The sequence below is a fragment of the Cordyceps militaris genome (genome assembly GCF_000225605.1).
Source record: "Cordyceps militaris CM01 unplaced genomic scaffold CCM_S00001, whole genome shotgun sequence".
Taxonomy (NCBI): Eukaryota; Fungi; Ascomycota; class Sordariomycetes; order Hypocreales; family Cordycipitaceae; genus Cordyceps; species Cordyceps militaris.
In genome coordinates, this window is record NW_006271969.1 from 20,394 (window position 1) to 47,586 (window position 27,193).

Below are 27,193 nucleotides of genomic sequence, written 5' to 3' on the forward strand. Positions count from 1 at the left end.
TAAAGACTTATAAGATTAAATATAGTTTTTTTTAATATAAATAAAAATAAAAAAGAAAAGAAAAAACTAAGAAGTTAAGAAGTTAAAAGAATAATAGGCTTAACTAATTTAAAAATATATAAGATTAAATATAACCCTTTTAATATAAATAAAAACCTAAAGGAAAGAAAGGTAGTTAATAAGCTTAACTAGCTAAAGTAGTATAGGCTAAATATAGGCTAAGATATAGATAAAAACCTAGTATATAGTATTAAGAAGGGTCTTATTAGACCTTTATATATTTTAGAATAAAACTATAAAAAATCTTATAAAATATAAATAAGGTTTTCTTTTAAGTATTTTAGTTTTTCCTTACCTTATAATTAATAAAGGTATTAAATAGGTTATTTAGCTTAATTAATATATAAAAATTATTATTATTATTTATAAATATATATTATAATATATATATAATTTTTAGTTTTATTTTATTAATTAAAAGCTAAAATAGTATAATAATTAATATATATTACTTTTTAGCTTTTATTTTAACTAACTTTATTATTATTTTATTTATATTTCTTTATAAATTAATTATAAAGTAAATATACTATTTAACTTTTAAAAGAATTATTTAAGGTATTTTTAGTTAGATTTAAATTAAACTAATAATCTATATACTAATTTATATAAAACTTTTTAGTATAGAATTATTATATTATAAAAATAAGTTTTAATTATTAATAATTATTATTTAGATTATAATTTTATTATTATTATTTTTATTTTATTAGTTTTTTTTAATTAAATAAAAAAAGTATTAATATAAAAAAATTTAATTATTAAAGACTATTTTTAAGGTATTTATAAATAGGTATTATAATAGTATTAACTTTTTTATAAAATAAAAAAGAAGAAAAAACTAGTTTATTTATTTATTATAATATATAGAAAAAAGTATATTAAAAGTCTATTTATAATAGCTTTAAGCTAAACTTAGCTTAAAATAAACTTAAGCCTAACTTCTTTATAAGTTATTATTATATTTATAATAATATTTATTATTTATAAGAACCTTATTATACTATACTTAGATTAGTCTATATAGTAGGGGGCCTATATATATAGTTTATATGCCTTACTATTATAATATCCCTACCTTCCTAGATATTAGGATACTAGAAAACTATGGCTATCCCTTTATTATGCTAGGAAAAGAGAAATCAGGCTACTAGGCAGTAGCGGACACTATAGCGAATTTTTTAATATTGTAAACAGGGTTCCTAAACACTGTCATAACAAAAAAACGGCATACGCCGCCATGTCTGTAATAACGCCCGTTACCTACAGGGGCCCCACCACACCATACTCGGGCCGGTCCGCATAGCAGGGGGTCTATACATACGGTTCGCACGCCTTACTGTTGTAATACCCCTGCCTTCGCGGACACTAGGACACTAGAAAACTATAGCTATAATATTAATCTTAACCTTATAAAATAGATAGGTAGAATTATTAAAGAGTCTATTTATTATATAATTATAAGTCTTTAGCTTTAATAGGTATATAAAAGGAAGTTTAATACTATATTAAAATTCTAAGCTAATAAACTAAAAAGAATTCTTAATTAATAAAAAAAGATATTATCTTAATTAAGAATATTTACTAAATAATATATAATAAAGAATAATAAGAAAAGAAGTAAATTATTATTAAAGTATAATATTAATAGCTTTTAAAATAATAAAAATATACTAAGGTTTTTAAATAAGCTATAAAAAAATCTAAAGATAAGTAATAAGCTTGGTATCTTAAAAAACTATTTAATTATATAAATAATAGTATAGTTAGGTAGGTATTATACTATTAAATTAAGGTTAATTTCGGCTTTAAAAATAACGGTTTTGGTAACATGACGGTTTTGGTGGGGAGCACCCTCTTTGGAGGTAAAGCGAGGGCGGGCACGGGTAGACTTGTATGGACCTGATTACATGTGTCACGCCTCCTTTCTCAGCCGAAGCCAAGCTCATTTGTCCCCAACGGAATGCACGTGATGCACACACAGTCGTTGCCCCTCTCGTGCACCGTCACTTTCTGTCCTAATCAACTCACGCTGACACTGATATCGACCCTTCATCACTCCATCAGCATCAGTGAGAATGGCTTCCATGTTGACCAACAAAATCGCTGAAAATTCCGACGATAACCCCCCCCACGAGAAGATCCTCGTTGGAACGGGGGGAAACACTTGGATTTGGACTCTGGATGGCTGGGATCTGACCCATCAAGCGGACCCATGCTCTAACCCGCCAAGCAACGCTGTTCATCTCGATTGCGAGCTCGTCAACGTGAAGATTGACGCGGCTAAAACGGCTTTGGTCATCATCGACATGCAGAACATCGGGTTGAACAAAGCACTCGATCCGCCGAGCGCCCGCCCAATGTACGACGCTCAGCAGGCGATGCTACAATACGCCATACCTGCTGCGCGCAAGCTTGGCCTACAGCTTGTCTGGCTCAACTGGGGTCTCACTGAGCATGACTTAGCCAACATGCCTCCTGCCGAAGTTCGTGTTTTTGCCTTTGATGTCAACACGGAAAAGGTCGACTATGGTTTGGGCGATAGGGACGGCGACCCAGACGATCCCGCAAACTTCCTCAAGTGCGGTGAGCGGCCAAATCTCGCCAAGCTGCCCGGCACGGAGCTCGGAGAAATCATTCTGGAAGATGGAAGCATCATCAACGCTGGCCGGGCTATGATGAGGGACACCTGGAATACTGCTCTGCATGGGCCATTGGCCGAGGCGTACGAGGCGGGTAAGAAAACGGCCCGTCCCGATGTTTGGATTCACAAGAACCGGAATTCTGGTCTCTGGAACGACAAGTCTGATTTCGCAGAGTACCTGAAGAAGGAAAAAATCCGCACCCTCCTTTTTTCCGGTGTCAACACTGATCAATGTGTCGGCGCTACTCTACAAGACGCACATGCCCAGGGGTTTGACACCTTTTTTTTGAAGGATGGTTGCGGGACAGACAGCCTGCCGTACGCAAAAGCAACTTACGAATTCAACTGTTCCCGAAGCTGGGGCTTTTTGACCAGCTGTAAGGCATTGGCAAAAGCAGCGGGTCTGAACTACCAGTAAAGTAGATCCATAGCGAAGTGGCCATCCCAAACCACCTTCGTGCAGAGATTATACAAAAAAAAAAGACCGCACCGCCAAAACTCAATTACTTTTAATCGCTATCCTGTTCAGCAGGTCCGCACACGCCACATCGCGGGCGCTTCGCCCCATTCCGTGGCTTACGACCTGTGCTTTGGCGAATGTCTTGCTGTAATATCCTTTTGATCCTGAAGAGCCTGTCCCTCGGCAACAGTCATGCTGCCTCCAAGACGTAATCGCGTTTCTCTTGCTCTGCGCCGCTGGCTTAGTGTTGCATTTGTCGTTCGAAGTTCTTCATTCTCGCCTTCAACAAAGCCATTGGATGCATTATTCTGCGTACCCCCTTCGCACACTGGTCCATAGCAGCCAATAACGGCGTTGGTGAGCTTCCTTGGTGGTGGCTTATAAGTCTTTTAGAATATATCATGTCTGCAAAGTGGCCTCTGTTGGGTTATTTGGGGTCCTTGGAACGTATTTGCTTCATTCTACCCATCTACTTCTGAATGCCCATCAGTCAGGATTATACCTTGTTCACTTTGTTACCGCAGAAAAGATGGGCGCATATCACAACCCCATGACACGACATCCTTGGGCATGGGAAACCAAGAGCACGAGGCTCATTGAGAAGGCAAAACAAAGGAAAAGCGAAAGAAATAGGAGCGCTTTATTGAGATCAAATCAAGATTAAGAGTTATAGCGACTTCTACTTGATTCTAGATGAGTGGTTCCAGGTGCCTGTCTGTACCTATGGACCTTGATCCACCTACTCACACACGTCTCGGCGCGAGAGAGCAGCTATTCGGAAAGGTGAGCAAAAATCTTCATGCCTCTGCTTCGACTTGGGCCTGTGAATTTTCGGGTTCAGTATGCGGATCGTCAGCTTCGGTCGTTTCGTCTCCGGCCTCGGTCTCTTCGTCTTCGCCTTCGGTTTCTTCTTCTTCACCTCCCATCTCTTCATCTTCCTCTTCGGTTTCCGGATCCTCCGCTAAGATGTTTTGAAAGAGGGCAGCGTCCTGGGGCTCCGGGATCGGCTGGCCGGCGGCGACCAGGCGGGCCATGTGCTCCCAGTGGCGGGCCTTGGCCCCCTCCTGCTGCTTGGCGTAGGCGGCGACGATGTGGTCCGGCAGGAGGCCGCGCCAGTAGCGGAACAGGGCGGCGCGGTCGAGCTCGCCGCACGGCAGCAGGCTGATGCTCTGCATCTTCTCGTGGTCCCAGTGGAAGAAGCCGTACTTGACAAAGGGCCGGTACGGCAGCTGGAAGAGCCCGCCGTCGTCGTCCTCTTGCTCGGGCGACACGGCCCGCAGGCTGCCGAAGAAGCGCGACACGAGCGGCTGCTGGCGCATCACGCGGCCCATCTGCATGCGCTCAAACATGGAGTGCCGGTTGTGCGGGGAGTAGTTGGGCAGCTCGGTCGCGCAGCGGTGCGCGGCGACGAGGCCGCCGCGGGGCAGGCGCGGCAGGGGCACGGCGCGCGGCAGGCTCGCGTCGGTGACGAGCTGCTTGTCGAGGAAGTCTGCGGGGTATTTCAGCTGCAACAGTCCGTGCCACATGGTGAGGAGCGGGCCAAACCACGTCTTGCGGAAGAAGTGAAAGAGGTCCGTCGAGGCCGGCGGCATCGTCTGGAACATGGTCCGGACCCATGCCAGGTGCGGATTCCTGCAAGCGAGTATCAGCGTGAAGTGCAGCTCAAACATCCACAGGGCCATGACGGCGCGCGTCTCCTCGCCCGGGTTCGCCTCCCGGTCCAGGTACCAGTAGATCTCGGGGCACTCCTCGTCGGCGTCGTACGGCCGCAGCTTGTCTTCCAGCGTCCAGAGGTGGTGCATGCAGTTGCCGAGGATGATGTGCGCCAGGGCATGGATCTTGCGCGCCTTGGTCACGAACCGCCGGATCATGTGCGGGTGCGCCGTCGGCGACAACGGCTCGCGGGGCCCGTACGAGTCGAGGTGCCGCAGCTCGGTGTAGGTCCATTCGCAGCTGTCGAGCGCCTGCAGGTTGAACGTGGCGTGGATCACGTTGCAGACCCAGGGATGGGTGTCGTCGAGCAGCACCATTTCCAGGATCTGGGGGCCGTGCAGGTGGAACAGGTGCCAGAGCCGCCGGGAGCTGCAGGCCATGCACCACAGGTCCTCGACCGTCGTGAGCTCTTCGAATACGGACAGGATGATCTCCGAGGGGAGGATGGGCCAGTAGTTGCGCGCCCCTCGAGGCCAGTGGCACAAGTCTCCACGGTAGTGTACGGTGGACGTGGGCATTCGCATGTCGCTGAGCGAAGCCATTTTGGAAGAGAAGTTGGTTCAGAGAAAGGGTGTTGCTCCGAGTTGAGAACATGATGAAGCGCCGCTGTTTGTTTAAATAAAGTCTGGTGAGGGGTAAGGTGGCGGGCAACAAACGAGGCGCACGAGTATGTGGCCGCCACAAGTTACATGATTTGAAGGTTGTGCCTCGTGATACCGACAATGGCAGTGCTCTCTCGACTGATGATGCAATGAGTCAAGGTATAGCTGCACAAAGTTCCTGGTCACGGCATCCCACTGTAGTTGTGACCGCCATATGTGGCGTTGCCTCGTGTAGCCAGAAACAGAGTCCGAGAGAGAAGAGTGTACCACAAGATAGTGATGCGGAAGCAATCAAGCAGCCCTAGAATACCGCATCACCCGCATGCAATACTAAGCGGTGTAATATTCATGTGACACATTCAGTGCGCAGCTGGTATGAGGCCGCACATGCCATGGCGGACATCCCAGTTGCGCGTGATTCACGCTTCAACAGAACCGAGCATCATACTTCATTTTAAAGACAGTAGAGGCAAGTAAATTTTCTATATAGTTCATCTGCTTGTCCATGTTAGCCGCCCCGATTCACCGTCTTCCGTGGCGTCTCCGCTGCTCCCGCTTTTCCTCTCGCTGGATTTCCTCCCACCTCTGGATGAGCCACCGAGGCAACAGACTCAGCCAGTAGTCGTATACCCGTCCATGCCACATGTCATGAATACGGCAGTCGTTTCTGTATACGAGCCCGAGGTCGTGCATTCTCTCCCTGCACCAGTGTAAGAGACCGAGGTGTGCATATTCGGATGCGGGGAGCCGATAGAGCTCGGCGGCCCTGGGAGCGATGCCGGTGTCGTCTGCAATCAGGAACATGTACCCTTCTGTCTCAGGATCCAGTATTGTCTGGTCCCACGGCACCCCTTGACCGACGACTGGGGGCGCTGAAAACGTCCACCGGCAGCTCTGCGCCGTTGTCACGCCAGCAGGCCACGGCGATGCCCTGAGCGACATTTTGTCTGGCAGCATAACTTCCCTGTCATGGCTATTTCGGAACTGGCTCCTTCTCGATGACAATGCTCCGAGCCCATGGTGGATTGTCCAGAACGTGCCCGCCCAGCCGTTGTCGAAGAAATCTTCTAGACCAAGTCTAGCAGCGTGGGCCAGTTCCGCGCAAATCCAGGCATGCGCGTGCCGTTGCGCTTCCATCAACGAGGCGTGAAACTCGCAAAGCCACAAACCTTGTATCATTCGCCATTCCTCACACCAGCTCGGCGATGTCAGAAACGGCCGGGGGTCGATCCACCGCGGCCGGCGGTGCTGGCCTGGCCGGTCGATTTCGGGAAACAGCATTGGGTAGGGGTGCAGCTTGTCCCGGATGTTTACAAGGTTGGTCAGACAATCGTCCAAGATGAAGTGTGCGGTTACGTGGATTCTTCTGGCCAGACTGATGAACTTCCAGATAAAATCGGCCGACACGTGCTTGTTCAACGACGACAGACAGTGGGCTTCGTCGATGCCGCGCATGACACGAAGAGTCATGAATCTCGGCCGCCCAGAGTGCAAGTTCCAGACAGCTTGGATGACGCCAGCCATTTGATTGGGCATGCTGTTGGTCAGGACGTTCTCGACAATCTGGACTGGCCGGACGTAAAATACGTTCCATAGTTTGGAACATGTGCACATGAGCGCGCAAACAGCATCAATGCTGCTGAGATTCAGGTATACCTGGCAGAGGACCTCTGCGGGTAGCTTGAGTAGGTAGCTGGCCTCGTTTCGGTTGGTGATGTAAGTCAGGGCACCGGTGGCGGACATTTTTGCAAGGTGTGAATACCCGGAGGTCTGAGAGGCATGATACTGGTGGATGATTCTGGTGTCTCTTTAACAGTTGCAGAGGAATGGAGGGCGATGTTGGGCTTCTATAGAGAGAGTCCATGGCGATAGATATAGTGCTACTTTGGCGGGAATGTGATGAATAGTCTTGCAAAGCGATGTCGGATGAAACCTAGAAGTGAGAACCAGCGCTCGGGTGCAGGTCGCGTATCTCTAAGTCTATTGTGTACGCCTAAGTGTTCGTAGGCAAAACCAATACATGCAAACTCCTGCAACACAAACGGGAACAAAGAAGAAACTATTTGTGCAACTCGTCATGAGATTGCTGTCCACCGCTACTGTGTCTGGGAGAAGGCAGCCAATCAAACAATTTTTACTGTGCCTCTGTAGGCTCCGGCAACGGAAGGATGAAGCAAGTCGCGAGAGAGCCCGTCGTCCAGAATCGGCGTCACGTCGCAGCCGCACAAACAGCGCCGCATCCGCGTACAACGAGCCGTCCGTCCGTCCCGAGCGTGACAAACACTGGGCGGAATGCCCCCTCGAGGGTGCCGCGCACCGTACTGATCTGGCGGCGGTCCTCCCGCGCCAGTTCGCCCAGAAAGAGGTCGGAGGCTGAGCGCGACGCCCGGTAAGCGCGCCGGCGCCACGACGAACAGGTTGCTCATGGTGCCGTCGGAGGCAGACACAAGGCGTCGGCGGCGCTCGCGTATTGCGTCTGCCGAGTCGCCGACAGGCCCAGGGATGGTCTTGCCGGCAGCGGTATCGGCGGCCCATGTCGTCGTCGTCGTCGTCGTACAAGGGGCTAGCAGCAACGTCGTACATGGCGGCGAAGGCACAAGCGGGTAGATTGGGGGGGGACAAGTGTGACGCGCGCGTTGGGTCCGGCCAGTCATCGTTGCGCGAGGCGTGGAAGACGCGGCAGCCGCCGGGAGTGGTCTCGTCGATGGTGAAGCGGTGCGAGAATCATGGCGCCGGGCTCGCAGCTCACTTCCTTGCGCTGGTTTTGGGTGTGTGTGTGAAAGGCGCCGAAACGGAGGCGGGCCGTTTGCTGAAGCGGCTTGTAGGTCCAGGGTAGGAGATGCACGTTCTCGGTACGTGTTTTTTCCGACTCGAGTCTGCCGGTACAGTTTGTGGTTTTTGTCGACAGAGCAGAACACGGGAACTGCGCTTCGAAGACGATGGCTTGAAAGGATCGTTTATGTGATGTGAGATGGGAGTTGTTGCCAGTCCCCTAGTTATGAAGTGTCCCTGTGTCAGTAGAGAGGTCAGGACAAATCTGTTGTTTGTCGAGGTCCACTTACACTTACCAGCCGTCTTGTTGGACACTGCGCGCCGCGAATCTTGAGGTTCCAGTTCCCTCAATTTGGCGGGGTCAGACTTTATTCACCAAGCTCATACTCTATATATCGTATGCTTTCGTTTCGGCATCGCAACCTGCGATGGGGCTCGTACCATTGAGAGCAGAGAGCAGGGGTCGTCCCCGCGTTAATCCTCCGCACTGCCCAAAACGGCACCTCCGCCCATCTCAGCCAATAGGATAACACGCCGCGGCCACACATGTCCGAATCCTACCATTCCGCATGGCGAGCCTTCCAGCGGCCGTCATAATGGTTTGTCGATTTGTGAAAGGAGGAACTCTGTACAGATTAGTCGGACCGATATTCAAATGTGTTGCGGTGTGCCGGAGTCCTGGACCGATATCCCGTCCGGCATCTGGTTGTCCCGGTTCAGTGTTTGGAACAACCAGGTTCTTTTGGCGGGCGGCGGGTTCCGATGAAGTCGCGCCTGAATCATATGCCTCTACTCATTTGCTATTCTATTTTTCTAGTTTTCTTTTTTTTCGGAGCACCTCCGGTCGGGAAAAGGGTCATTAGGCGTGCGTGCGAAGCGGTCTAAACACCGTCTCCGACATCGTCGATCCGCGTCTCCAGATTTTCTCCTCAGCCGACCATCAGAATTTCAGGCTACTGACACCAATCCTTACCATGATTATAAATACACAGTAGATATGGGAAACTTGTATTTCTATTCATCTTCCCGCCCAATTCAGTCCTTTTTCTCCTCAGGTCTCCATTTTCCCTTGCCCTCGCCCAAGTGACTTCAACTTCTTCTCCCAGGATCAAAAGCAACCCATGTAAATCGGAACCCCAACACAGCTTCGCAACCAACCACCTCCAGCATGAGCTCTACCCTTCTTCAGAGCCTCGTGGCGGTGCACTCGGTGGAGCCCGCGCCGCGCCGTCTCTCCTCCGATACCACGGCGCTGCGCCAGACCCAGTCGGCTGCTCCGCACACGCCGGCCAAGGACACGGAGCTCCTCCGGCCGCTGCCCACCCGTCACACCGCCGATGGTGCCATGCCCTCGGCCGCCATAGGTCGCCATGACGATTTGGAAATGAGCTGCCCGGGCACGCCCGACACCCCGACAGACGCGGCCACCGTCGTGCCCACCGTCTGGGAGCCGTACATGAACCGCTGGCGGCTGCTGCTGACGTGCACGACCGCTCTCGCCGAGGGCATGAGCGACAGCGCCGCCGGTGCTCTCCTCCCCTACATGGAAAAGTCTGCTCCCCCCCAGCAATGTAGATTCTACCTCCTCCAAAACACGGGCTAACGCGGAAACTAAGGTACTACAACATTGGCTACGCCCAGGTGTCGCTCATCTTCGTCGGGCAGGCGCTCGGCTTCGTCGTCGCCGCCTTTTTCCTCGACAGCCTGCGACAAGCCCTCGGGCACGCGCGCACGCTCGGCCTCGCGCAGACGCTCATGACGCTCAGCTACGTGCCCATGGTGGCCGGCGCGCCGTTCCCCGTCGTCGTGCTGGCCTTTTTCGTCGTCGGCTTCGGCATCGCCGTCAACGTCGCCGTCGGCAACACCTTTTGCGGCGGCCTCGCCCGCGGCACCTTTGTGCTCGGCTGCATGCACGGCTGCTACGGCCTCGGCGGCGTCGCCGGCCCGCTCGTCGCCACGTCCATTGTCGCCGCCGCCGGCGCGCCCTGGACGCGCTACTACATCCTCACGGCCGCCGTGTTTGCGCTCAGCATCGGCGCCGCCGTGTGGGCGTTTGCCGGCTACGACGCCGAGCTGGTGCGGCGGCAGCAGCAGCAGCACAGCGGGAGCAGCAGCAGCAGCCGGCGGGACGCGCTCTGGAGCATGTTTGGCTCCCTGCAGACGCGCCTCGTGCTGCTCGGATCGACCTTCATCTTCTGCTACCAGGGCCGAGGTGTCCATCTCCGGCTGGGTTATTTCGTTCCTGATCGAGGCGCGCGACGGCACGCCGGCGTCGGTCGGCTACGTCAGCGCCGGCTTCTGGGGCGGCATCACGCTCGGCCGCTTCCTGCTTGTCGCGCCGGCGCAGCGCATCGGCGAGAAGCGCTTCGTTTACGGGCTCGTCGTCGGCGCCCTCGTCTTTGAGCTGCTCGTCTGGCTCGTGCCCAACGTCATTGGCAATGCCGTCGCCGTCGCCATCGTCGGCGTGCTCCTCGGTCCCGTGTATCCGTGCGCCATGTCGGCCTTTTTGCACGGCATGGCGCCCAAGGAGATGCTCAGCGGCATGGGCACCATCAGCGCCTTTGGCAGCATGGGCGGCGCCGTCTGGCCGTTTATTGTCGGCCTGGTTGCGCAGGCCGTCGACACGTGGGTTCTGCATCCGATTGTCATCTTTTTGTTTCTCGGCATGCTGCTGTGCTGGTACGGTATCCCGGAACCAAAGAGACGGAGCGAGTAATAACAAGGTGAGTATACGGCAAGATGGGGGATATTATAGGTATTCATATATATAGCTCTATCATAACTGTTATAATTCAATACTGGTTGGTCATTATGTCGTCAATAAGCTTAGACGCAGATCTTGGCAGTGATGTTGAGCGGCTGGGGGCAGTGGAGGACCTTGGAGCCGCCTTGGCTGTAGCAGTTCTTGTCGTTGGCAGCGCAGTTGAAAGAAGCACAGCCTTCACCAGCGCTCAGGGTGTTGTGCTTGTCAGCCCAAGGGTTGCCGTTGGCGTTGCTGAACTCGTCTACATCAATGTCAGCTATGGGTTACTTGCAGCAGATGGTGGATCAAGTTGTGGAACGTACAGTAGGCAATGTCGGGGTTGCTGGAGAAGGAGTAGCCGTATTGGAGGACGTCATCGAAGTTGCGTGACTTGGAGATCTTGACCGTCTGTAGTGCGTGTTAGCAAGAGATTTCCTTCTTTATTTGCGCGAAAACAAAGGTTTGGCAAGAGCTGTTGGGCTGCTCATGACGTACGGTGCCGTAGTAGCGGAATGCCTCCTGGAAGTACTCGCCGGGCTTGACGGTGTAGAGAACGCCGGGGGCGTGGTTATCGTAAGGGAAGGACTCGACGTATACAGTCTCGTCGCAGTGGTTTTCGACGTAGGCGTACTGGGCAGAGGCAAGTCCGACGGCGGCGGCGATGGAGAGGACGGAGGCCTTCATATTGAATGTAGATTGTGTGTATATGGAGAGAGAAGAGATATTGGTATTGCTGTGAAGCTTTGATGATTGCAGATGAGGATATTCCAGTTTCAACTTTGGACAGCACTGCCGGCGCCTTATATACTTTTCCCCAGCCTATATCATTCGGCTCATCGCCGATGCCGTACTTGGGCGGCGATACTTGGGCCACACCACCACGGCTCGCAGCCTTTTCTGTAGGGCTGGCTACATGGAGCGACAAGTTCAGGCATTCACCCTCCAACAAGGGTTCCCTTTCCCGTTGCCGTGTCATCGTGGATGCAAGTCGCCGCGGTAGCTCCCCCGGACGGGTTAGCCTACCAGGATACGAGCCAGAGAGGAGCTTGCGCTGACTTGATGCCCAGTATTCCGCTCGTATTTCTGCACCAAGCTCCGAAAGGATAGGCCCGATTCAAACTAACTATATAGTAAAAGAGGGCTGGCCCGGGTCGTCCAGCCTCACCGATCTCTGCCGCTTACTGGCTGGCCCGCATGACATCATTCGCCGCGGGTGCACCGGGGTGCGGGCGGAAATATCATCTTCGCCCCCGAGCGCTGGGACGCCGCCAAGAAAGTGGATGTGTACAAGCCAGGTCTTGAAGATTGGGCTCGCATCGGTGAGCATGAGCACACCTGAAGCGAAACCACCCCGCCATTCTCCTCTCACCGGGAATCCTAGGCTTTACACTGACGGGAATGGCGGGGTGGTCTCGACACTTGGGCATCGCGCTGCATGTGACTTCCTCTGCATTTTCGCCCATACTTGCGACTAGTTTAAATCACGCAGATTTACAGAGAAGATCAAGGATATGTAAACAAATTTTGTCCGCCTAGTCGTCGCCCAAGCTGGTGTAGTTGTTGCACACATTCGGGTGACGGCTTGTTGATCTGTGGCGGTGGTAACCAACAGACTCTAAGCCTGGAGGCGCCGACGAGGACCAGGTTCGACTCCTGGCCTTGGGAAGGAACAGTTCTTGGACTCATTCAATAACTTTACGGTTTGGTGGACTGACGAGAAAAGTGATCAAGGCTAGAGGGATGTAAGGATGCAAACTATTTTTGGGAGCGACCCCGCAAACTCCGCCAGGCCCGGGAACAAGGTTTGTCGGTCATTCTTATGATGCTGCCAAGCCGTTCATATTCCCGGCTTCCCTGCGGTCGTGGCCTGTTTTCCCTGGCCTGTCAGACGGAACGATTTCTCCATGGTGTATGCCGTCACGAGGCTACCATGTCTCGTATAATCTTGAGCTGAACCGCCGATCTACATCCGCCTAAGTGGCAATGGTGCGGGCACAGAGATGGAGAAGAAAGTCTACAGAATGCCGAAACGGCTAGCATGGCAACCGAGACAAATGATTAAAAACTACTCAAAAAAGACATTCAACATGTTACCTGGGTGGCAATCTATCATTCTGCCATGGGACCACCAGGGTGGCTAGCCATCTTGAGAATACTACGAAATACCCTCGATCAAGTCTGGCAGCGACCCGAAATAATTTCATGATGCTGTCGTATCGTAGTGCATTAGCATGTCTCAGAGCATTGCGAGGAGCCAAATGATGCGGGCAAAAATATCCGCCGCCACCACAGTCACCGACAACACGGGACGGCAAGCTGTGTACGAAATGATTCGTCACCTGAAACTTCCTCCCAATAGTCTCTTTTCTCCTTCGTAACACTGCATCGCCAAGATCCGTCATGTACATATCGCAGACAGTTGATGATGGGCGGCGCAGCCAGCCAAGCGTCTTACCGGGTATTAATTGATTTGAACTCTAGGTATACGTCTCAAGGCGCCGTGCAAATCTATGTGCACCATCTATAACTCTATTTTTTTCGTTTCTTTTCGTCTTCTCATACTGCCGAGGCCGGATTGTCAGATGCGACCTCGCGCAGCGTCTTGCAGGGTAATGTTGCCAGCAACAATGTCCTTGACAGTCTGGCCAATGCTGGTCCAGTCGCGGAACGTCACAAAGGGGACCTTGGCGTTTTCGCACCAAGTGACGAGATCTGACGACGTGTTAGTAGAGCTGGCCATTCTTCCCTTTCTCACACCACTTACCTTTTCCTTCCTTGGCAAAGAGCAGGTCCGTTTCCTTGGCCGCCGACAGGTCGGACACGCCGTCTCCGGCGTAGAACATGACGGGCCGCTCCGGCAGCGACGAGTACTTGCGAATCTCAATCGACTTGTCGTGGCCAAAGACGCTGTCGTCGTGAAAGACAATCTTCCACCCGCCCTCGTCGTCGATGCTGCCGCCCTCGACCGCCGGCGCCACGTCGTTGCTGACAACCTGCATGTCCCACCCCGGGCCGAGCATCTGGTCGAGCAGGGCGCGGATGACGGGCTCCATGCCGCCGCTGAGGATCACAATGGGCACGTTATTGGCGCGCGCCCAGAGGTAAAAGTCCTTGAAGCCCGGGTCGAGGCGGATATTGGCGAGCAGCAGGCGAAGGCACTCGTCAAAGGGCGTGCGGACGCTGTCGAGCATGTCGTAGAAGACGTCGCGGAAGTGGGCGCGGCCGGCGAGGACCTCGTGGTTGTCGGCCCCGCGCTGGGCCGCGCCGCAGCCCAGGTTGTCAATCATGTAGTCGTTGGAGTCGGCCGTGGTGATTGTGCCATCAAAGTCAGTGAAGAAGATGAAGCGCGGGTTGGTGGCCAGGGCCGGCGTGTCGGTGTTGACGGAGCCCATGATGGCAACAGTTGAGATGATGATGCGACAAATTTAGTATGAAGGGGAGAGAATTGGTACAACACACCGGAGCTGACATCTTGACCTCATCCGCAAACACCGGACCTTCCACAAATGAGGACCAATCCACAAAAGCATGCGTTTGCGCCATTCCATGAATGGCTTGCTCGCGGCACGCGCATCCACTGAAAAAAAGACTCAAGCGGTGTTTTCTTATGTTTCCCTTATCGGTTGGACCCGGCACAACGTCATTTTCGGCTGTCAATTGAATGTCGTAAAGTACCTATTAAAGTGCCCCTCCAAAGTCGCCGAGCTCGGGCTGATTTTGCCGGCCCAACGACGTCGCACTTCGCACTGTACGTAAGGGCTACCCTGGAAAGCGGTCAAGGACAAGCTTAGCTTGCACTGCAACTAGTTACCCAATTTCCAATTTATATCGGCAAGCACCACACCATTTTCATCGGCGACGTTGGACGAGGCACAGACGCTACGTGATTGCGACACATCACTAGCCGCCAGAGCAATTGCTCGTCCAGATGCACCCTGTGGCAGGAGGGACAGCCGCTCGCGTGACGATGCAGAGGAGCATCCTGGCCTCGGCGACCCGGACGGCGATGCCTCGGATGGCCATGCGACAACTTCTTCACGACGCCAATACGACTTCTGCAGCTCCTCGCCGCTCATACTCGACATCCCCTCCGCCGCCGCCCCCCGACAAGGACGCGAGCCCGGCACGCCATGCGGCGGCCGCCAACCTCCCCTCGACTGCCGAGAGCCGGCGCAGCGCGCTCAACCTCCAGTTCAGCTTGGCCATGGACCGGCTGCAGGCGCGAGCACTGACGGCCTCGCAGACGCTCAACGACGTGACGGGGTACTCGGCCATTGAGGCCATCAAGGCCGACAACGACGCCATAGAGCAGTCGCTCGGCGCGGCGCAGGCGCAGGTACGGAGCGCGCGCGCCGCCTACAAGACATCCAACACGAAGCGGGCGGCGACGCAGCGCGAGGTGACGACGCTTCTGGCGCGCAAGGACACGTGGTCGCCGGGCGACCTGGAGCGCTTCACGGAGCTGTACCGGACGGACCACGAGCTCGAGGGCGCCGTGGGGGCGGCGCAGGAGGCGCTGACCGAGGCCGAGGCGACCGAGCAGAGCTTCAACCAGCGCCTCAACGCGGGCATCCTCAAGCGCTACCACGAGGAGCAGATCTGGAGCGACCGCATCCGCCGCGCGAGCACCTGGGGCACCTGGGGCCTCATGGGCATGAATTTTGTGCTGTTTGTGCTGCTGCAGTTCTTTGCGGAGCCGTGGCGCCGCCGCCGGCTGGTGCGCGGCGTTGTCGAGCACGAGAAGGACGTGCTCGAGGGCGTGCGGACCGAGATGGAGGCGCTCAAGACGGATCTGGCGCTCAAGATGGACGCGGCGCTGAGAGCCGGCCAGGAGACACCAGCGGCAGCGGCAGAGGAGGCCGAGGTGACGAGTGTCGTGCCGACGCCGGTTGCACAAACGGCGGCGACATGGGGCGAGTTCCTGCAGGACCCTGCGCGGTGGAAGGCGACGGCGACGGATCTGTGCAGCGAGCGGCACATTGATCTGCGCATGAAGGACGCGACGACGCTGGTGCTCCAAGGAGCCATGGCCGGGGCGGCGATTGTCGGCAGCATCGCCCTGCTGGCCGTGCGGTAGCCGTGCGGCTGGCATACCAACTACTTGTACATGAGAAATTTCCATTCCCCGTTCTACATTGGGTTGTAAGATTAGAGCATTAGATATGCATCATATGAGCGAATTTGACTACTGATTCCATGAAGCTGTGGGCTGTGAGGAGATGAACTGACTGGGATGTAAACGGCACGCGCGTGGGTTTATTATTTCGTCATGCCGTGATGGGGTGTGGCGCAGCAGGAAGTCCTCGGGCAGTGCATCCGTGTTCGGCTTAAGAAACTCTTTTCAGGGTCCTTTTTGAGCCTCCCCCTTTGCACGAGGCAATTCGGTCTATCGGCGAATTGAAGGACCCTTGCCGCCCTGCAGATCGCGACGCGAGGGCCAACAGACGTCACCGAGTCGGAAGACAGGCTTGTGTTGGTGTTGACGGAGGCCGCCGAGGTTTTGTCGATTGTTGGAAGTCTTGTTTTTTTTGCCATTGTCATTGCATGGGTTACTGGTCACGCGCGCTTGTTCTTAGAGGCCTCCTCAGTGGAGGAAGGCCATGGATGGCGGAATTGGAGGTTCGCGTCTTTGTCGGAGTTGCCGGTTGGCTGGATGGTTAGGAGACAAAGATAAGCAGTTGACAATGATTAGAACAGTGCACGTTTGGAACAATGAAACAAAATGGCAGTACAACGTCAAAGGTAGGCGAGGATGAATCTACGCGTAATCATGCTTACGTCTTTGCACACTGGACTTTTTTTTCTCTTGAGCAGTCAATTTCTGCGTGTCGGCATCACAAAGAGGTGCTTTATCATTGCTTGTAATAAGTTGTGGGCGCATTTGGCGCGGGGAAGGTAGGAAAAACAGGGCTAGTGAGGGGCAGTTGCCAATTTGGGTAGCAACATTCGTGCAGGGAGGGGTGTTTTTTTTTTTTGCTCGGCTAAGGATTCCGCAGGTGGCCGGCAATAAAGAGCAGACGAGAACGGGGAAAAATTCTCAACTGAACAGGGAAGAGGAGGATGTGATTTTGGGCGGAAACGTGACGAGGAAAAAGGTCTGGGTGGGCAAGTGACGCCACGATGGTGGTGGGGGTTTGTTGTTGCTACTGTAGGAGGTTAGTAATTAGGAGGTAGTACTGGCTTTGTTACCTGTTGCAGCGTCTCGTCGCAAAACCGGGCGGCTGTCAGGACAAGGCACTTGGACGAAGGTGCGATGCAGACGGCCCGAGATAGACCTGGACAATGCTGTGCAAAAGCCGGACATTTGCAGCAGCCAGCCGCCAGACCTAGGTAGGTGGTATTATTTGTTAAATTTAGGTAGCTTGTGGTTCTCTCTTCTAAGTGAAGATTGCAGGACAGAGTACTCCGTACCGCTGTACACCCTGCAAGTACGAATACGCTCCTCGAGACTCGAGCGTGGCGGGATCAGGGCGCTGTTCGGCCCAGCGGCCTCGATGGCGCTTTTAGCGCCATCTTTCCCTTGTACAGTGGGTGTAACAAGGCACGCCGTCTTTCGGCCATTCCATTCCAGGCGGGCAGTTGAACATTACCATGTCCGGCCAGCCCAGCCCACCAAGTTTAAGCAAAACAAAAAAACCCCGCCAACCATTATAAGGAATTGTCTGTCAACCGCTGCCCGCCAAACCTTCCTAAGCTTCCTCCACTTGCACCGCCAAACACTGCCTGCCCGCAGGCCGCCCAGGCGCTGGCTTTCCCCCTCCCCATCACTGACGACATCCTTCCCACTTCCCATCACCACCCACCACCCACCACCCACCACAAATCATCCCGCCCAGCTGCCAAATCGTCCCCTCTTCTCTCTCCTCCTCCAGCCTCCAGCCTCCATCCATCTCCCTCGTGTTGCTGCCCGAGCGACACAACGTTAAAGATACGTCTTCGTCCAAACAGACCGAGACGTTCTCGATAAAAAGGCCCTCCTCCCGGCCTTCCTCCTCTTCCCCCATTATCAACGCCATTGGCTCGCCCCTCTTGTTTTCTTTTTTTCCTGCTTGCATTCTAGCCAAGTCCCCGGCCAACCTCATCCTGACACCACCACCGACATCACCACCCACCCATCGACGCAAAACCACGCTTTGCTGCGCCTTTTGCGCTTTCGAGCAGAGAGAGACATTGCAGCTACTATACCGAGCAGCTCCTCCCGCCTTTACCCCCCTCCCGTCGTCTTATCCATACTGCATCACCACAACGTCTTGCGCGAACGTATCGCGCGCCCCCGCCCGCCATGAATGAAGACCAAGCCATTCTCGACATCCAGCGCAAGATCGAAAAGGAGCGCGTCCTCATGGCCGCTGCCAACAATATGCGCTCCCAGACGGACAACGATGCCGTTCGCTCGCGGCTCGACTCCCAGATACGCGACGGTCGCCGCAACCTACAGTTCTTCGAAGAGCGTCTCAACGAGCTCCAAATGCGCCGCGTCAACCAAGGTGTCAGCCACATGGCTGTCAACGACAACCCCGATGGTCCGCCCCCGCCCCCGCCCAAGGACTCTTCCGTTCAGTATAGCCAAATCGGCCAGCATGGCGATAGGATGCCCTCGCATCATCCATTCACCCCCCAGGCCCCTGGTACATCCATGCCCAAGGGCCGGCCCAACTTTACCAAGCTTGGTATGACCTCCCTCTGGGCTCCATCAACCCCATTCCCGTCTTCCCTCTACACCTGGCCAACTGACGCTTCACAACAGATCTTATTAAATATGATACCCCCTACCTGGGTCCCCGTATCCAGCTCATGCTCTCCCAGCTTCAGTTCAAGCTCAATGTCGAGGAACAGTACCTCAAGGGTGTCGAAAAAATGGTCCAGCTCTACAGCATGGAGGGCGACCGCAAGAGCAAGGCCGACGCCGCAGCGAGAAAAACGGAAAGCAAGCAGAAAATTCTTCTCTTAAAGCAGGCACTTAAGAGATATGAAGAACTGCACATTGACATGGACAATTCGGATACACCCGATGGTACGCTCCCACGGCAACTACAATGTCATTCCACCCACGCTAACCATTCCAAGATGATTCAATCAATACACCCAATCTTCGCAAACCACTTACCGGCTCCCTCGCCATCCGCGTCGTCGCCGTCAACGATGTCGACCACGCCGCCATCACTCGCTTCTCCCGCGGTCCCGAAACGTTTGTCGCTGTGAAGGTCGAGGACACCGTCACTGCTCGCACCAAAGTTTCCAGAAACGATCGTTGGGAATCCGAATTCCATACCATCGATGTCGACAAGGCCAACGAAATAGAAATCATCGTCTACGACAAGCCCGGCGAGCACCCCATGCCCATCGGTCTGCTTTGGGTCAGGATATCCGACATTGTCGAGGAGATGCGCCGCAAGAGGATAGAAGCCGAAATGAACTCCTCCGGCTGGGTCTCTGCGGACAAGATGGGCAGCTACTCCGGCGGTGCTGCCCCCCCTCAGTTTCCCATGAGCCCCTCGCAAGGCTCCTTTGGCCCCCAGGCTACCGGCCCTCCTGGTGGTAACCAGCCTGGTGCGGCCTATGGAGCTCCGCCAGCATCCCAGGTCAACGCTGGTCCCATTGAAGGATGGTTCAATTTGGAGCCGGCTGGTCAGATTCAGCTGCAAATAAGTTTCGTCAAGCAGAACCGCGACAAGCGCACCGTCGACGTTGGTCTCGGCCGAAAGGGTGCTGTTCGTCAGCGCAAGGAAGAGGTCCATGAAATGTACGGCCACAAATTCGTCCAGCAGCAGTTTTACAACATAATGCGATGCGCGCTCTGCGGCGACTTTCTCAAGTACTCTGCCGGCATGCAGTGTGAGGATTGCAAGTATACCTGTCACACCAAATGCTACCAGAGCGTCGTCACCAAGTGCATCAGCAAGAGCAACGCCGAAACCGACCCCGAGGAAGAAAAGATCAACCACCGCATCCCCCACAGATTCCAACCTTTCTCCAACGTCACCGCCAACTGGTGTTGTCATTGTGGTTATATCCTGCCATTTGGCAAAAAGAATTGCAGAAAGTGCACCGAATGTAGTCTCACAAGTCACGCGCATTGTGTACACCTTGTACCAGACTTTTGCGGCATGTCCATGGCCGTCGCAAACCAAATTCTCCAGGGCATTCGTAGCCAGAGGCAAAAGGCCAAGACGACGACCAACCTGACAGATAGAACCCTGCGCAAGATGAGCGCCCCTGGCTCTCAGTCGGCAACACCCACGTCCGCCGTTTCCTCCCCGACCGGTTCCGCACAGCCACCACAGCTCTCTCCCACCACCACCAATGAGGCAGCCGAGGCCGCCAGACGCATGTACGCCAATCAACAGGCGACCCCGCAGCAGCGACCGGCGCCCGGACGCGCCGCATCAAGCACCAGCTCCACGACTATTGCTGCTTCCGCCGCGGCTGCCGCGGCTGCTTCGGCTGCCATGGCAGGCATTTCGTCGCAGCAGAATCAAAGGTCCGACCACGGTCGATACAGCGGCCATGGTCAACCCGCGCCAGATGCATATGCTGCCGCTGGCGCTTACGGGGCCCCAATTCAAGCGCAACAGCAGACGCGTCCCTATAACCCGGCGGATTATGCAAACGTCAACACTGGCTACGCTCAGCAGCAGCAACAGCAACAGCATCAAATGCAGCAACAGCAGCAAATGCAGCCCCCGGCTCAGATCCGCCCTGTACAGCAGATGCCTTCTCCTGCTCAGCCTGCGGCCCGACCCGCCGAGCCACCCCTCTCCCCTCAGAAGCCATACACTCCCCAGGGTGGGCAAGGCGGTGGGCGCAAGGCCCTTCCACTAGCCACGGACCCTGGTACTGGGCAGCGCATCGGCTTGGACCACTTCAACTTCCTGGCTGTTCTGGGCAAGGGCAACTTTGGCAAGGTCATGCTTGCCGAGACCAAGAGATCCAAGAAGCTTTACGCTATCAAGGTCCTGAAAAAGGAATTTATCATTGAAAATGATGAAGTGGAGAGTATGCGCTCAGAGAAGAGAGTATTTTTGGTCGCCAACAGGGAACGCCATCCCTTCCTGACGAACCTGCACGCCTGTTTCCAGACGGAAACTCGTGTGTACTTTGTCATGGAGTACATCAGCGGCGGCGACCTGATGCTCCACATCCAGCGCGGCCAGTTTGGCGCCAGACGAGCCCAGTTTTACGCCGCCGAGGTCTGCCTGGCCTTGAAGTACTTCCATGAGAACGGTGTTGTCTACCGTGATCTGAAGCTCGACAACATCATGTTGACGCTGGACGGACACATCAAAGTTGCCGATTACGGTCTTTGCAAGGAGGACATGTGGTATGGCTCCACGACGGGAACATTCTGCGGTACACCCGAGTTCATGGCGCCAGAAATTCTGCTGGACAAGAAGTATGGCCGCGCGGTCGACTGGTGGGCCTTTGGTGTCCTGATTTACCAGATGCTGCTGCAGCAGTCGCCATTCCGCGGTGACGACGAAGACGAAATCTACGAGGCGATTCTGTCGGATGAGCCTCTTTACCCCATAAGCATGCCGAAAGAGTCTGTGTCCATTCTGCAGAAGCTTCTCACGCGTGAGCCCAACGACCGTCTGGGTAGCGGCCCGACGGACGCGCAGGAAGTCATGAGTCATGCGTTCTTCAAGAATATCAACTGGGAAGAAATCTATATGAAGCGTGGGCCGCCGCCGTTTAAGCCTGCGATCAAGAGCGCAACGGATACGAGCAACTTTGATTCTGAATTCACCAGCGTCACTCCAGTGCTCACACCAGTGCAGTCGGGTATATCACACCAACCACCATTTACATCACAAACACTAACACCCGTTTCAGTTCTGTCACAAGCGATGCAGGAAGAGTTTCGTGGCTTCTCGTACACTGCTGATTTTGACTAACCGGGCAAAGCCCTCGAGTTTCGCAATATGTAATGACAAAAGAAAGACGAATGAAGGAATTGACGAAAGCATGATGGAGCTTCGTGCGCCCCCCCCCCCGGTGGAGAGAGAGCACGGTGCATGCAATACATTTTATGGAGGATGCATATGAAGAGCCGGAGTTGAAAAGGATGGCGACCAGCGCCAACACCGACACACACCCACACACAACAACTACAACAACACAAACACGCAAAAAGCACTCATTCGTTACATGATTTTCCCACACGTCACGAAGCTATTACTGACGGCCGCTCACTTTGTTCGTTTTTCTATTGGGTGGGATTGGTTTTTGCTATTTCCATACCGCTCTGGTTACTTTCGCTTTTTTTGTCATCCATCTCTTTCTCACTAGAGAGTTGGTGTTGGATTTTTCTAATAGTTTCTTTTTTTTCTCATTCTTTTCTTCACGGGATTTCTGCCTGTGAACCTCTGTTCTTGTTGGCAAGAACGGCAGAAGAATAAAAACAGCGAGGGTTCATATACATTTGAGACGGGAGTAGAGACCAAGAAGCGTACGTAGTTGAAGTAATTCAATGTGGGTGATTTCTCCACCGTGCTCCTGATGTTTCTGTAATATGGTGTGTATGGAGTATTGTGATGTTTTTGAAAGTCATGGTGGACAAGACTAAATTTGATTTCATAAATGTTTTTGTCATTGATTTTTTCTTCCAGTGTAAATTGTCTACAGATACATGTTGGGTTGTTTCCAATTCCCAACCTGACTAGATCCGTTCCCTCTCGCACATGTTGGTTGCGCGTCCCCCTCGCACTACCTACGCAGTGTACTCTTTTTGGAGGAGCTTGGCAATGGTGTTGAGCTGAATATTGCTGGTGCCCTCGTAAATGGCGCCAATCTTGGAGTCGCGCCAGTACTTTTCGGCGAGGCCCTCGCGGACGAAGCCCATGCCGCCCATCCACTCGACAGCGAGGCCGGCGACGCGTCCGGCGACCTGGGAGGCGTAGAGCTTGGCCATGGCGGCGTCGCGGACAAAGTCCTCGCCGGCCTCCTTCTTGCGGGCGGCGTTGTAGACGAGGGCGCGGGCGGCGGCGATTTCGGTGTAGGACTGGGCAATCTGGTGCTGCATGCCCTGGAACTCGCCGACGAGGGTGCCGAACTGCTTGCGGTCGTTCCAGACGTAGCGGACGGCGTTTTCAAAGGCGCCGAGGGCGAGGCCCGTCATCTGGGCGGCGATGCCGATGCGGCCCTCGTTGAGGATGCCGATGGCGTACTTGTAGCCCTCGCCGGGCTTGCCGAGCAGGTTTTCTTTGGGGACGGCGACATCGTCAAAGTTGAGGACGCAGGTGGAGCTGGCGCGGATGCCGAGCTTCTTCTCCTTCTTGGCGATGCTGAAGCCGGGGGTGTCCTTGTCGACGACGAAGGCGGTGATGCCCTTGTAGCCCTTGGCGGGGTCGAGGTTGGCAAAGACGATGAAGAAGCCGGCCTCCATGGAGTTGGTGATCCACATCTTGGAGCCGGTGATGGTGTAGCCGTCGGGGGTCTCGGTGGCGCGCGTGGCCAGGGCAAAGGCGTCGGAGCCGGACACGGGCTCCGACAGGCAAAAGGAGGCGACGGTGTTGGTGGCGAGCCGGGGCAGGTACTTCTTCTTGAGCGCGTCGGACCCCCACTTCATCAGGGCCGTGTTGCAGAGCGTGTTGTGCACGTCGACGAGGACGGAGACGGAGGGGTCGGCGCGCGCGAGCTCCTCGATGGCGATGATGGCGGCGGTGAAGTTCATGCCCGCGCCGCCGTACTCCTCGGGGATCTCGATGCCCATGAGGCCCTGCTCAAAGAGCTGCTCGACCACGGCCGGGTCCATGGCCTCGGCCTCGTCCATCTCGCGCGCCTTGGGCAGCACCACCTCGGTCGCAAACTTGGACACGGCGTCGGCCATGGCCGTCTCGACCTCGGAGAGGTGCGTGATGGGCGTGGGCTGCAGCTCCGACAGGTCGACGCTGCGGCGGGGCGCCGTCGTGGAGAGGGAGCGGCTGTCGACGGGTTAGCGGCCGGGGGGGGGTTGGTTCGTCCGCAAGGCCAATGGCGCTTTGCTTGATAAAACTTGGCAGAGGACTTACAGGGCCGTGGCGGCAATGGGATGGGCGATGCGAGGCGTGGAAAGACGCTGGGCGAGGAGGACGCGGCGGCCGCCCTGGAGGGCCGGACGGATGGCTCGTGTAAAGGACGACATGACGGAGGCGGCGAGTGTGGGGGATTGCGTTAAGCCGAGGTTGCAGAAAGACCGCCCAAGTAAATGAATGCTTGGGGTAGAGCGAGAGAAAAGAGAGGGGAGAGGGTTAAGAGAAAAGAATAGCTAAAATTCCGGGGTTTGAGTGTAGGAAGGAGGAAAAGTCCGGTGTGTCGCAGGCGCGGTGAGATTAGGGTGGTGGCTGTGGGTTGGGTGTGTTTGTGACTTGAGAGCGATGTTCGGAATAACCAACGGAGGGACTGATGTGTCAAGTTGACTAATGAGGATGGACTGTCGCAAGTCTTTTAGAACCAAGGTATGGTTGCAATAAAAATGGTAAAAAAATAAGACTTGTCTCTATAATCAATGTCTAAGTCGCGTGGGTAAAAAGCAAGAATGACGTCTGGGACAATTGGCAAAATGGGCTTCCCTTGGCTTATAGTGGCCGGCGTTCGGCTTGTACATACCTGCCCGCTTTTTCCGCCGGAACTGCGCTGGTCAGTGGTTTGTTCTTCTTGTGGGGAAGAGAGAGCAGCCGAGCGGCTTAGTGTAAGCCGAGGACGGGCAACATCGGGCGGCAGAAAACTGCGAGGCTGCGAGTGAAGAATCAAAGCAAACTAAATCACTAGGACAAAGACAACCGATTGATTGTAATTACATCTATGCATTCGGAATCAAACCATTTACAAATTGCTCTCTTCGACCAATGGCCCGTAATTATATTTCACAGATAAGAACCTCTTTAAGGATCTCCCTGAGCAGACTTCAAGGTTTCGGGCAAGAGAGCGGATAATATGTAGATCATCTTTACTAAATCAAATTATTCCACCGTCTGGCAACTATTCGTTTTTTTTTCATTATAACGCGCTTATTCACGTCGCACTCGTCGCCTCAGCACAAACCCATCATCCCCCCGGCCCCACATCGACGCCAATCGGACGGGCCTCCACGTGACTCTCCCGCAAAGGAGTTTTCGAGCAACCTCATCATCCAACCGACAAGCTTGCTCCCGCCCAGTCCCAATCCACCACGTTCCATTCAACCGAACCAATTCGCCCGCCCAGCATGGTCGGTTCCATTGTGCGCACCCTCTTCGCGCCCGCCGTCCGCCGGCCCCTCCTCTCCGCCTCCATCCCCTACCACTTCGCCAAACCCCGGACGCCGACGCCGACGACAGCCTCACCCATCCTCGCCGCCGCCGCCGCCTTCTCCACGACAGCGGCCCGCCCCGCCACGCTGAACCAAGTCCTGCGCGGCATCCGCAAGGGCAAGCGCGCTCGCCACGCCGTCTCCCCCGCGCTGGCCAACACGTCGTCCCCGGCGCTCAAGGGCGTCTGCCTGCGCGTCGGCGTCGTCCGCCCCAAGAAGCCCAACTCGGGCGAGCGCAAGACGGCGCGTGTCAAGCTGTCGAGCGGCGCCCTCATCACGGCGTACATTCCCGGCGAGGGGCATAATATCCAGCAGCACAGCGTCGTGCTGGTCCGGGGCGGGCGTGCGCAGGACTGTCCTGGTGTGCGGTACCACCTTGTGCGCGGAGCGCTGGATCTGGTATTGTCTCCTCCTTCTTGGGGTTTTGCGAGCCCATTGCTGTGGGGATTGCAAAAGCAAAAAAACTGACATGGTGTTATAGGCTGGTGTAGGTACGCGCGCGACGAGTCGAAGCAAGTATGGCACGAAGAAGCCGAAAAAGGCCACGATTGGCTAAACAGAAACACATGGAGGGGTCGATGCTCGAAACGACTTGTTGGCGACATGTACAGCATTAAAAAGTATCAAAGGGGGATAGATCTTGTACGAATGGACATTAGCGATATCGCCGGATGGCGACTTGTATTATACACCACACAAAGCAACTGCATAAACTCGCACTGCGCTTGATAAGATATTGCAGACACAATTTACTTCTTGGTTCAACGTCATTTCGCCGGCACGTCTTTTCTCAGAGCAATGCCCGTCATTTATCGATTCAACACAGGCAAAGGAAGTCGGCCCCAAAAGCTCCTCTGTCATGTCGACGAGTATGATGCCTACTACGCTTCAGCAACTGGACACGATCTACATAAGTAGCTCTGCCACCCATATCACACTGTCCATCTACATGCTCGGCCTCGCCTTTTCCCCATTTCTGATCGCCGCGCTGTCTGAGACGTACGGCCGATATGTATCGCTAGCAATTCTTTCCCTCATATTTTCTGGAACTAAATGTGCCCTGTTGGGCCCTCAGCTGGGCTCATGACTGTCAGCCGCTTCCTGACTGGATCTGGGGTGCGAGCTGCAGCATCAAGGTCAGAGCGGGCCGTGACATCCTTCTAAGGCCCGTCTACAGCTACTCACGTTGCCTAGCTCACATGCCCGATCCGAGCAGACATGTTCCGAGCAGAAGAGCGCGGGCGCTCTCTTGCAATTGCGACCTTTGTCCCATATATAGGCCCCGGGCTGGGGTCTATTGTGGGTAGCGTCATGGCGCATCACTTGCCGTGGCCGTGGCTGTTCTGGATCTTGTCTATATTTGACGCGGTCGTCGTTTTGGTGGGCTTCTTCATTGTCTCGGAGACGTACGCGCCGGTGTGGTGGCTTTCTCCTTGGCCAGGTCATGCTTGCGTACCTGCTGGACGAGTTTAAACACGCGGTTTCCGCCAACGCCGCTGCGAGTATGCTCTCTAGTATTATTTGCTTTGTCTTTTCTATCTTCGCACCCTCTATGTATAATGCGTTGGGTTACATTTGAGGTAATACGGTCTTGGGTTTGGTCTGGGTTGTCTTGCTCTTCCCGATTCCTGGACTGCCGTGGGATTGCGCGCCTGTCTACGGGCTCTGGGGCGCCGCGAACGAGCGATCCGTGCTATTCAAAACGGGTTTGGGGCCCTAACACATCCAAAGGGAAGTTTGACATTCAACGTATATTCTACAACAAGAGCCGCCTCGGCAAAAGTAAAAGCAAGTTGGGCCACTGGCCCCCTCCAACGCCATGTAATCTTGGGTTTGTTACACATCGTTCCTTTCCTTTGAAAGCAGATAACCGTCCCAAATGCCAACAATGGTCATAGTCGTATAGCTAGATGACCTTTCCTTACGCCTA

The 27,193-nt window shown here is 54.0% G+C and overlaps 7 protein-coding genes across 7 annotated transcripts; 5 read left to right on the plus strand and 2 right to left on the minus strand.

Moving 5' to 3' along the window:
* Window positions 1-2,138: 2,138 nt before the first annotated feature.
* Window positions 2,139-3,122, plus strand: CCM_00001 (isochorismatase family protein; the record flags this gene model as incomplete). The annotated part of the gene is made up of 1 exon (XM_006665161.1): window positions 2,139-3,122. The coding sequence occupies one exon, from the start codon at window positions 2,139-2,141 to the stop codon at window positions 3,120-3,122; it is 984 nt and encodes a 327-aa protein (XP_006665224.1).
* A 6,297-nt stretch (window positions 3,123-9,419) lies between these two features.
* Window positions 9,420-10,967, plus strand: CCM_00002 (MFS efflux transporter, putative; the record flags this gene model as incomplete). Its single annotated transcript, XM_006665162.1, has 3 exons — window positions 9,420-9,802; window positions 9,868-10,395; window positions 10,457-10,967. The coding sequence occupies 3 exons, from the start codon at window positions 9,420-9,422 to the stop codon at window positions 10,965-10,967; spliced, it is 1,422 nt and encodes a 473-aa protein (XP_006665225.1).
* A 2,605-nt stretch (window positions 10,968-13,572) lies between these two features.
* On the minus strand, window positions 13,573-14,386 carry CCM_00003 (Phosphoserine phosphatase; the record flags this gene model as incomplete). Its single annotated transcript, XM_006665163.1, has 2 exons — window positions 13,573-13,706; window positions 13,759-14,386. 2 exons carry the CDS (start codon window positions 14,384-14,386, stop codon window positions 13,573-13,575), a joined length of 762 nt encoding a protein of 253 aa, XP_006665226.1.
* A 575-nt stretch (window positions 14,387-14,961) lies between these two features.
* Window positions 14,962-16,071, plus strand: CCM_00004 (mitochondrion biogenesis protein, putative; the record flags this gene model as incomplete). The annotated part of the gene is made up of 1 exon (XM_006665164.1): window positions 14,962-16,071. One exon carries the CDS (start codon window positions 14,962-14,964, stop codon window positions 16,069-16,071), a length of 1,110 nt encoding a protein of 369 aa, XP_006665227.1.
* A 1,514-nt stretch (window positions 16,072-17,585) lies between these two features.
* Window positions 17,586-21,889, plus strand: CCM_00005 (Protein kinase C; the record flags this gene model as incomplete). Its single annotated transcript, XM_006665165.1, has 5 exons — window positions 17,586-17,596; window positions 18,171-18,664; window positions 18,742-19,008; window positions 19,062-21,776; window positions 21,828-21,889. 5 exons carry the CDS (start codon window positions 17,586-17,588, stop codon window positions 21,887-21,889), a joined length of 3,549 nt encoding a protein of 1,182 aa, XP_006665228.1.
* An 815-nt stretch (window positions 21,890-22,704) lies between these two features.
* Window positions 22,705-24,117, minus strand: CCM_00006 (acyl-CoA dehydrogenase; the record flags this gene model as incomplete). The annotated part of the gene is made up of 2 exons (XM_006665166.1): window positions 22,705-23,917; window positions 24,005-24,117. 2 exons carry the CDS (start codon window positions 24,115-24,117, stop codon window positions 22,705-22,707), a joined length of 1,326 nt encoding a protein of 441 aa, XP_006665229.1.
* Window positions 24,118-25,179: 1,062 nt separating this feature from the next.
* CCM_00007 (37S ribosomal protein S12) lies at window positions 25,180-25,819 on the plus strand (the record flags this gene model as incomplete). Its single annotated transcript, XM_006665167.1, has 2 exons — window positions 25,180-25,662; window positions 25,745-25,819. The coding sequence occupies 2 exons, from the start codon at window positions 25,180-25,182 to the stop codon at window positions 25,817-25,819; spliced, it is 558 nt and encodes a 185-aa protein (XP_006665230.1).
* Between the last annotated feature and the right edge of the window lie 1,374 nt (window positions 25,820-27,193).